The following is an 11,365-nucleotide window of genomic DNA, read 5'->3' on the forward strand; positions in this document are numbered from 1 at the left end:
CTCCCTCTCCCTTTCCCTCTCCCCCCTTTCCCTACCCCTTTCCCTACCACCTTTCCCTCTCCCTACCCCCTTTCCCTCCTTCCCTCCCTTCCCCCCTATCCCTCTCTCCCTTTCCCTCTCCCTCCCCTTTCCCCCTCTCCTCCCTCTCCTTTCCCTACCCCTTTTCCCCCTCTCCCTCTCCCTCTCCCTTTCCCTCCTCCACTCCCTACCCCCTCCCTTCCCCCCCCCTTCCTTCCCCCCCCCCCTCCCCACTCCCTACCCCTTTCCCTTCTACTCCTACCCACCTCTCTTCCCCCCCCCCTCTCCCTTCCCCCCCCCTCCTAATCCCTCCCCCCAGGGTCGAGAAGGCGTCGCTGGACCCCCAGGACCCAACGGATTTAAGGGAGACCGCGGACCTGACGGCTTGGACGGCCTCCCGGGTCTTAAGGGAGAAAAGGGCACCGCTGGCTACCCGGGGAGAGACGGCACGCCAGGAGACAGAGGACCGCCCGGCCCCTCCGTGGTGAGTGGCTTAGGGTTTTGAAGGGTTTTTAAGGGTTTTTAAGGGTTTTAAGGGGAAGTTTAGGGTTTTAAGGGAAGTTTATGGTTTTAGGGAAAGTTTTTTGAAGGGTTTTAAGGGGAAGTTTAGGGTTTTGAAGGGTTTTAAGGGGAAGTTTAGGGTTTTAAGGGTAGTTTATGGTTTTAGGGAAAGTTTTTTGAAGGGTTTTAAGGGGAAGTTTAGGGTTTTGAAGGGTTTTAAGGGTTTTAAGGGGAAGTGTAGGGTTTGAAGGGTATTAAGGGGAAGTTTAGGGTTTTAGGGAACTTTTTGTAGATTTTTAAGGGGTTTATGTGGGTTTTAAGGCAAGTTTAGGATTTTAAGGAGAGTTTAGGGTTTTAGGGGAAGTTTAGTATTTCAAGGGAAGTTTAGGGTTTTCAGGGAAGTTTAGGATTTTAGGGATTTTTTTTGTAGATTTTTAAAGGGTTTTGAAGGGTTTTAGGGGAAGTTTAGGGTTTTCGGGATTTTTTTGTAGAATTTTAAAGGGTTTAAGAGGGTTTTAAGGGAAGTTTAGGGCTTTAGGGTAAGTTTAGGGCTTTAGGGGAAGTTCAGGGTTTTAAGGGAAGTTTAGGGCTTTAGGGGAAGTATTTTGGAGAATGTTAAAAGGGTTTAAGAGTGTTTTAAGGGAAGTTTAGGGTTTTAGAGAAATTTAGGGTTTTAAGGGAAGTTTAGGGTTTTAGGGGAAGTATTTTGGAGAATGTTTAATGGGTTTAAGAGTGTTTTAAGGGAAGTTTAGGGTTTTAGAGATATTTAGGGTTTTAAGGGAAGTTTAGGGTTTTAGGGGAAGTTTAGCATTTTAGGGGATTTTTTTGTAGATTTTTTAAAGGGTTTAAGAGGGTTTTAAGGGAAGTTTAGGGTTTTAAGGGAAGTTCAGGGTTTTAGGGGAAGTTTAGGTGTAAAGGGAAGTTCACAGGGTTTTAAGGGGAGTTTAGGGTTTTAGGGGAAGTTTAGGGTTGAAAGGGAAGTTTAGGTTTTAAGGGGAGTTTAGGGTTTTAGGGGAAGTTTAGGGTTGAAAGGGAAGTTTAGGTTTTAAGGGGAGTTTAGGGTTTTAGGGGAAGTTAGGGTTTAGGGGAAGTTTAGGGTTGAAAGGGAAGTTTAGATTTTAAGGGGATTTTAGGGTTCTAGGGGAAGTTTTTGTTATTTTAGGGAGGTTTTAAAGTTTTCTAAGTGAAGTCTTAGGGTTTTAAAGGATTTCAAGGTCTTTTCTGTCCACCCTTTTTATCAAAATTTAATCAATATCTTTTAATCAATTTTTTTAATCAATATTTATCAACATTTTTTTATCAAAATTTTATTTTATTCTGATTTAATTAATTTTATCTAAATATTATCAACATTTTTTTTTTATTCAGTCTTATGTTTATATTTTCTTTTCTAGCAACATTTAAAAAAAATATTTATTCCAATAATATTTTTTCTTATTTGTTATCAATTATTATCAAGATTTATTCTTATTTATTATCATTTATTTTCAATATTTTCTTATAATTCTTTTATCAACATTTTGATAATAATTTATATGAATATCTATTATAATTTTTTCTTATTTAATATCAATTATTATCAAGATTTAATATAATTCATTCTTATTTATTATCAATTATTATCTAGATTTGATACAGTTTATTTTTATTTATTATCCATTCTTATCATTTATTATCATGATTTATTATAAATTATTCTTATTTATTATCAATTCTTATCATTTATTATCATATTTATTATAAATTATTCTTATTTATTATCATATATTATCATTCATTAGCAATTATTATAAATTATTCTTATTTATTATCATATGTTATCATTCATTATCAATTATTATCATTTATCATTTATTATCAAGACTTTCAATCAACACTAATTATCAATTATTATCATTTATTTATTATCATTTACTATAATTTATCATCTATTATCATGATTAATTATAAATTATTCTTATTTATTATCATATATTATCATTCATTATCAGTTATTATCATTTATCATTTATTATCAAGACTTTCAATCAACACTAATTATCAATTATTATCATTTATTTATTATCAATTATTATCATTTATTTATTATCAATTATTATCATTTATTTATTATCAATTATTATCATTTATTTATTATCAATTATTATCATTTATCATCTATTATCATGATTAATTATAAATTATTCTTATTTATTATCATATATGATCATTCATTATCAATTATTATCATTTATCATCTATTATCATGATTTTTTTTATAAATTATTCTTATTTATTATCATATATTATCATTCATTATCAATTATTATCATTTATCATCTATTATCAAGACCTTATCAATTTCTCTTAATCCCCCCCTCTCCCCCATTCCCCCAGGGCGGCGAACAAGGCCCCCCCGGCCCCCCGGGACCCCAGGGACCCCCCGGACCCAAGGGAAGGGATGGAGTAGATGGCCTCCCCGGGGGCAGGGGTCCCCCGGGGGTACCAGGGGGTCCCGGTCAGACTGGGAACCCCGGGCGAGAGGGAGCACCTGGGCCAAAGGGGGCCAAGGGAGATGGAGGAAGGCCAGGTCTGTTGCGTCTGTCTGTCTGTTATGTCTGTTATGTCTGTTATGTCTGTCTCTGTTTCTGTTTCTGTCTTTCTCTTTCTCATTTTCTCTCTCTCTTTCTCTTTCTCTTTCTCTTTCTCTCTCTTTCTCTTTCTTCTCTCTTTCTCTCTTTCTCTTTCTCTTTCTCTCTCTCTCTCTCTCTCTCTCTCTCTCTCTCTCTCTCTCTCTCTCTCTCTCTCTCTCTCTCTCTCTCTCTCTCTCTCTCTCTCTCTCTCTCTCTCTCTCCCTTTATCTTTGTCTATCTTTCTATCTGTCTGTCTGTCTGTCTTTTTCTCTCTCTTTATCTTATCTCTGGTATGTCTGTCTGTTTGTCTGTTTAGCTGTCTTTTTCTCTCCCTTTATCTTTGTCTGTGTGCCTCTCTATATGTCTGTTTCCCTCTCTTTATCTCTTTCTGTCAGTTTCTCTCCTTCTATCTCTGGCTGTCTATCTATTTGTATCCCCCTCTATCTCTGCCTGTCTGTCTGTCTGTCTGTTTGTCTGTCTGTCTGTCTTTTAAGTTGTTGTTTCTCTCCCTATATCTCTGTCTGTCTAGCTGTCTGTTTGTGTGTCTGTCTGTCTGTCTCTTTGTTTGTATCTCCCTCTATCTCTATCTGTCTATTTCTCTCTCTCTCTCTTTCTCTCTCTCTCTCTCTCTCTCTCTCTCTCTCTCTCTCTCTCTCTCTCTCTCTCTCTCTCTCTCTCTCTCTCTCTCTCTCTCTCTCTCTCTCTCTCTTTATCTCTTTATTTCTTTATCTATATATACAATTATGATCAAATATAATTGTCATTTTAGATTTTTTCTCTAATTTAATGTACATTTAATTCAGTCAAATACAATAAAGATAATAATAATAAATAAATAAATAAATAAAGATAATCAGTCAAATGGATATCAAAATGAAGAATAATTTTATTTCTTAGATAGAATTAGATTATATAACTTAAAATATATTAAAATTATAATTATATATGCATAATTATTTGTTTTTCTTATATTTCTTTTATAATTTAATGTATGTATGATACGAAGTGAAATTATTTTATCATTCTAATTATTATTATTAATTATTAATTAATTATTATTATATAATTAATTTAATTATATATAATATAATTATAATTAATTATTATTATTAATCATTATCTGTTTTTTCTTACATTTGATTAAATAAATGAGTAGATGAATATAATTATCTAATTATAAGTAGATATAATTAATTTCTGTTTCTTAAACATAATGAAAGAAAATTAGATAAACATAATGGAATTACCCTTATTGAATAAACAATAAAACAGATCAAATTAAGATAAAATAATTGAGATAACATAATTAAATAAGTATGATTAAGCAAATATAATTAAAACAATATGAATGAATCAGCTTAAGATAACAAAAATGTCTAATTAAAATAACATAATGAAATCTAATAGAATATCACAATTAATTAAACATAATTAGATGAACATAATAAAAAAACTCAAATAAACTCATTTAAATAAACATAATTTTAAAAAATCAAATACACACAATTAAATAAACACGATTACATAAACAATTAATTAAACATATATAAATAAACAATTGATTAAACATAATTGAATAAGCACAATTAGATGAACATAATTAAATAAACATAATTAGATAAATACAATTAAATAAACACAAATAAACAATTAAAGAAACACAAATAAACAATTATATAAACACAGTTAAATAAGCACAATTAAAAAAACATTATTAAATACAAAAAGCAAATAAATACAATTATATAAACAGTTAGATAAACATAATTGAATAAACAGTTAGATAAACATATTTGAATAAACAGTTAGATAAACATAATTGAATAAACAGATAAACATAATTGAATAAACAGTTAGATAAACATAATTGAATAAATAGATAAACATAATTGAATAAACAGTTAGATAAACATAATTGAATAAACAGTTAGATAAACATAATTGAATAAACAGTTAGATAAACATAATTGAATAAATAGATAAACATAATTGAATAAACAGTTAGATAAACATAATTGAATAAATAGATAAACATAATTGAATAAACAGTTAGATAAACATAATTGAATAAACAGTTAGATAAACATAATTGAATAAACATAATCAATTTAACATAATCCTTCTCTCTCTCTCTCTCTCTCTCTCTCTCTCTCTCTCTCTCTCTCTCTCTCTCTCTCTCTCTCTCTCTCTCTCTCTCTCTCTCTCTCTCTCTCTCATAAACAGTTAGATAAACATAATTAATTAAGTATTAATTAATTAAACGTAATTAATATTTTTTTTTCTCTCTCTCTCATAAACAGTTAGATAAACATAATTAATTAAGCATTAATTAATTAAATGTAATTAATCTTTTTTTCTCTCTCTTTCTCTCTCTCTCTCTCTCTCTCTCTCTCTCTCTCTCTCTCTCTCTCTCTCTCTCTCTCTCTCTCTCTCTCTCTCTCTCTCTCTCTCTCATTAATTAATTAATTAATTCAACGTAATTAATCTTTTTTTTCTCTCTCTCTCACAGGGGCCCCGGGTGCTGAGGGCCCCCCAGGGTTACCAGGAGAAAGGGGCGTGTCCGGCCTGCCAGGACCCAAGGGAGACAAAGGATTCGCCATTCCGGTAGGTTGTTGGTTGTGGTTGTAGGTAGAGAGGTTGTAGTTTTTTTTTGGTTGTAGGTTGTTGGTTGTGGTTGTAGGTAGAGAGGTTGTAGGTTGTTGGTTGTGGTTGTAGGTAGAGAGGTTGTAGGTTTTTTTTTTGGTTGTAGGTAAAGAGGTTGTAGGTTTTTTTATTTTGGTTGTAGGTTGTTGGTTGTGGTTGTAGGTAGAGAGGTTGTAGGTTGTTGGTTGTGGTTGTAGGTAGAGAGGTTGTAGGTTGTTGGTTGTGGTTGTAGGTAGAGAGGTTGTAGGTTTTTTTTTTGGTTGTAGGTAAAGAGGTTGTAGGTTTTTTTATTTTGGTTGTAGGTTGTTGGTTGTGGTTGTAGGTAGAGAGGTTGTAGGTTGTTGGTTGTGGTTGTAGGTAGAGAGGTTGTAGGTTGTTGGTTGTGGTTGTAGGTAGAGAGGTTGTAGGTTTTTTTTTTTGGTTGTAGGTAAAGAGGTTGTAGGTTTTTTTATTTTGGTTGTAGGTTGTTGGTTGTGGTTGTAGGTAGAGAGGTTGTAGGTTGTTGGTTGTGGTTGTAGGTAGAGAGGTTGTAGGTTGTTGGTTGTGGTTGTAGGTAGAGAGGTTGTAGGTTTTTTTTTTTGGTTGTAGGTAAAGAGGTTGTAGGTTTTTTTATTTTGGTTGTAGGTTGTTGGTTGTGGTTGTAGGTAGAGAGGTTGTAGGTTTTTTATTTGTTTTGGTTGTAGGTAAAGAGGTTGTAGTTTTTTTTATTTTGGTTGTAGGTAAAGAGGTTGTAGGTTTTTTTTATTTTGGTTGTAGGTTTTTTATTTTGGTTGTAACTAGCCAGGTTCTAGTTGTGTTTTTTTTTGGTTGTATTTAGAGAGGTTCTAGTTGTGTTTTTTTATTTTGGTTGTAGGTAAAGAGGTTGTAGGTTTTTGATTTTGGTTGTAATTAGAGAGGTTGTAGGTTTTTTTATTTTGGTTGTAGGTAAAGAGGTTGTAGTTTTTTTTTTTTGGTTGTAGGTAAAGAGGTTTTTGATTTTGGTTGTATTTAGAGAGGTTCTAGTTGTAGGTTTTTATTTTGGTTGTAGGTAGAGAGGTTGTAGGTTGTAGATTGTAGGTTTTTTTTATTTTGGTTGTAGGTAGAGAGGTTGCAGGTTGTAGGTTGTGGCTGTTTTGTAGAGAGGTTGTAGGTTGTAGATTGTAGGTTTTTTATTGTGGTTGTAGGTAGAGAGGTTGCAGGTTGTAGGTTGTGGCTGTTTTGTAGAGAGGTTGTAGGTTGTAGATTGTAGGTTTTTGATTGTGGTTGTAGGTAAAGAGGTTGTAGGTTGTGGTTGTGGTGGGTAGAGAGGTTATAGGTTGTAGTTGTGGTTGTAGGTAGAGAGGTTGTAGATTGTGGCTGATAGAGAGGTAGATTGTAGGTTGTGGTGGGTAGAGAGGTTGTAGGTTGTAGATTGTAGTTTGTGGTTGTGGTGGGTAGAGAGGTTGTAGGTTAGGCTGTAGATTATAGGTTGTGGTTGTGGTGGGTAGAGAGATTGTAGGTTGTGGTTGTGGTGGGTAGAGAGGTTGTAGGTTGTAGATTGTGGGTTGTGGTTGTGGTGGGTAGAGAAGTATGGGTAGAGAGGTAGATTGTAGGTTGTGATGGGTAGAGAGGTAGATTGTAGGTTGTGATGGGTAGAGAGGTTGTAGTTGTAGATAGAGAGGTAGATTGTAGGTTGTGGTATGATGGTAGAAAAGTAGGTTGTGGTATGTAAGTAGTGGTTGTAGGTAGAGAGGTTAAAGGTTGCAGGTTCTGGTTGCAGGTTGTGGTATAGTGTAGGTAAAGAGGTTGTTGGTTGAAGATTATGGTTGTGGATGTAGGTTGTACATTGTAGATTGTGGTTGTGGTGTATCTCTTATAGGTTGTTGGTAGAGAAGTTGTAGGTTGTAGATTGTGGTTGTAGGAGTTGTAAGTGAAGGTTGTGGTTATAAGGTGATGGTTGTGGCTGTAGGTTGTAGATTATGCTAGTGGATTTTGGTTGTCTGTAGGGAGGTTGTAGGTGTTGTAGTTGTCGTTGTAGTTATGTGTTGTAAGGTGTAGGGTTGGTTGTCAGTTGTAGATTGTGGTTATAGGTTTTTGTAGCTGTGTTGTGATTGTTGCCTGTTGTAGCATTTTGTTGTATCTTTACATTTGGCTTAGTGTTGTAGCTGTTACTTTCATAATGGTTGTGGCTGTGGTTATAATTTTCGTATTTATGGTTGTGGTATTTTTGTTGTGTTTTTTTCATTTTCTTTAGAATTGGTTTAGTCAACTAATCCTTCTCTCCAATTTTTTTTTTAAATAGTTAAATTTAGTCTACCCAAAAAGTACCACCATTTTCTATTAAAAAGGGAGGGGAAACTCAAGCAAACTTCCCCTTCACAAAAAAACTTTAATCTACTTTAATCTAACCGAAAAATATCACCATTTTCTATTCAATAAGGTAGGGGATCCTTAAGCAAACTACCCCTTCACAAAAAAAACAAACTTAATTTACTTAAGTTTACCCAAAAAATATCACCATTTTCTATTCAAAAGGTAGGGGACACTTAAGCAAACTACCCCTTCCCCAAAAAACTTTCCCCCCCAAAATCTTTAATTTACATTAGTCTACCCAAAAAATATCACCATTTTCTATTCAAAACGCAGGGGAAACTTAAGCAAACTACCCCTTCCCAAAAAAACCTTTAATTTACTTTAGTCTACCCTAAAAATACCACCATTTTCTATTTTCTAAAACGCAGGGGAAACTCAAACAAACTTCCTCCCCCCCCCCCAAAAAAAAAAACTTTAATTTACATTAGTCTACCCCAAAAATACCACCATTTTCTATTTTCCAAAACGCAGGGGAAACTCAAACAAACTTCCTCCCCCCCCCAAAAAAAAAACTAATTTACTTTAGTCTACCCCAAAAAATACCACCATTTTCTATTTTCCAAAACGCAGGGGAAACTCAAACAAACTTCCTCTCCCCTTTCCAAACCCATTTCAAAACCCGCTCCCACACCTTCCAGGGCACGCCCGGACGCGACGGAAGACCGGGACTCGACGGCACGCCCGGAGCAAGAGGTCCTCCGGGTCCTATAGGTCCTCGAGGCATCCCAGGAGACAGCATTGACGGCATCCCAGGGTCACCAGGAGATCCGGGAGATGTGGGAGCTCCGGGCATTCCTGGAACACCTGGACTGGACGGAATTCCTGGTGAGGAGATGCAAAGTCTTTGAAAAAAGGATGAATAGATAGATAGAGAGAGAAGGAGAGAGATAAATAGATAAAGAGAAAGATAGAGAAGGGGAAAAGGATAGATAGATAGATAGAGAGAGAGAGATAAATAGGTAGAGAGAAAGATAGATAGAGAAGGAGATAGAGAGAGAGATAAATAGGTAGAGAGAAAGATAGATAGAGAAGGAGATAGAGAGAGAGATAAATAGATAGAGAGAAAGACAGAGAAGGAGAGAGAGGGAGAAATAGAGAAGGAGATAGAGATAAATAGATAGAGAGAAAGATAGATAGAGAAGGAGAGAGAGAGGAGAGAGGGAGAGATAAATAGGTAGAGAGAAAGATATATACAGAAGGAGATAGAGAGAGAGATAAATAGATAGAGAGAAAGACAGAGAAGGAGAGAGAAGGGGGAATAGAGAAGGAGATAGAGAGAGATAAATAGATAGAGAGAAAGATTGATAGAGAAGGAGAGAGAGGGAGAAATAGAGAAGGAGATAGTGAAAGATAAATAGGTAGAGAGAAGGAGAGAGAGGGAGAGATAGAGAAGGGGAGAGGGAGAGAGAGAAAGTGAATGTATAGAATAGATAGATAGTTAGATAGATAGAGGTAAATTGATAGAGAAGGAGAGAGAGAGAGAGATAGAGAGAAGGAGATAGATAGAGATAGATAGAGAGAAGGAGATAGATAGAGATAGAGAGAGAGATAAATATATATATAGAGAGAGATAAATAGGTAGAGAGAAAGATAGATACAGAAGGAGATAGAGAGAGAGATAAATAGATAGAGAGAAAGACAGAGAAGGAGAGAGAGGGATAAATAGAGAAGGAGATAGTGAAAGATAAATAGGTAGAGAGAAAGATAGATAGAGAAGGAGATAGAGAGAGAGATAAATAGATAGAGAGAAAGACAGAGAAGGAGAGAGAGGGAGAAATAGAGAAGGAGATAGAGAGAGATAAATAGGTAGAGAGAAAGATAGATAGAGAAGGAGATAGAGAGAGAGATAAATAGATAGAGAGAAAGACAGAGAAGGAGAGAGAGGGAGAAATAGAGAAGGAGATAGACAGAGATAAATAAATAGAGAGAAAGATAGATAGAGAAGGAGAGAGAGGGAGAAATAGAGAAGGAGATAGAGAGAGATAAATAGATAGAGAGAAGGAGAGAGAGGGAGAGATAGAGAAGGGGAGAGGGAGAGAGAGAAAGTGGATGTATAGAATAGATAGATAGATAGATAGATAGAGGTAAATTGATAGAGAAGGAGAGAGAGAGAGAGATAGAGAGAAGGAGATAGATAGATAGATGGAGAGAGAGAGAGAGAGAGAGAGAGAGAGAGAGAGAGAGAGAGAGATAAATAGATTGATGATATAGATAAAAGATAGACAAATGGATGTATAGATGAATAGATAGGAATAGAGAGAAAGAAAAGGAGAGAGAGAGAGAGAGAGAGAGAGAGAGAGAGAGAGAGAGAGAGAGAAAGTGGATTTATAGAATAGATAGATAGAGAGACAGACAGACAGACAGAGAGAGAAAGAGACAAATAGACAGAGAAATAAATAGATAGATAGATATAGATATGTACATATACTCATATTTCAACGTAGATATTTTAAATAATTTTTTATCTATTAATTTATGATTCTTAAGAAATATATGAATATACACAATGATTTTTTTTTCTATTTTTGTAGTCAATTTCATTTTATTTTTTCTTCAATCACATTTGACCAAAAATTCCTACTTTTTTACCCTAAATCTTCTTTCATCTTAAAACACCCTTTTTCAACCCTAAAGTCACCCTTAATTAATCCTAATTGACTTATTTCACCCTAAGTCACCCTTAACCCCTAAATGATTGATTCCACCCTAAACTCACCCTATTTCATCCCAAACTCACCCTATTTCACCCTAAACTCACCCTAAACACCCTATTTCACCCAATCCCACACAAAAGTCACCTAAATTCACCGTAAACTCACCCTATTTCACCCAATTCCACGCTAAACTCACCCTATTTCACCCCAAACTCACCCTATTTCACCCTAAACTCACCCTACTTCACCCAATTTCACCCAATTTCACCCTAAACTCACCCTTTTTCACCCTATTTCACCCAATCCCACCCAAAAGTCACCCCATTCCACCCAAAAGTCACCCAATTTCACCCAAAACTCACCCAATTTCACCCTAAACTCACCCTATTTCACCCAATTCCACCCAAAAGTCACCCCATTTCACCCTATTTCACCCTAAACTCACCCTATTTCCCCCCCTCTCCCCACAGGCCGCAACGGAGAGAAGGGCGACCGCGGGCTGGACTGCGAGTGCGGCGAGTGCGAGAAGGGCGTCAAGGGTGAAGCGGGCCCCGAGGGTCTCCCTGGGCCCCCTGGGTTGCGCGGTCCCCCAGGGGCGATTGGCTA

The 11,365-nt window shown here is 35.6% G+C and overlaps 1 protein-coding gene across 1 annotated transcript in view; it reads left to right on the forward strand.

The window, feature by feature from the left end:
* Positions 1–11,365, forward strand: part of LOC113818142 (collagen alpha-2(IV) chain) — a gene marked incomplete at both ends in the record, with an annotated part of 26,386 nt that extends 15,021 nt beyond the window's left edge. The window contains 5 exon segments of the mRNA XM_070120478.1: positions 338–502; positions 2,896–3,088; positions 5,641–5,735; positions 8,744–8,930; positions 11,230–11,365. Coding sequence (XP_069976579.1) covers positions 338–502; positions 2,896–3,088; positions 5,641–5,735; positions 8,744–8,930; positions 11,230–11,365 — 776 coding nt within the window.

This window comes from Penaeus vannamei, unplaced genomic scaffold, assembly GCF_042767895.1.
Source record: "Penaeus vannamei isolate JL-2024 unplaced genomic scaffold, ASM4276789v1 unanchor5349, whole genome shotgun sequence".
In the NCBI taxonomy this organism is placed as follows: Eukaryota; Metazoa; Arthropoda; class Malacostraca; order Decapoda; family Penaeidae; genus Penaeus; species Penaeus vannamei.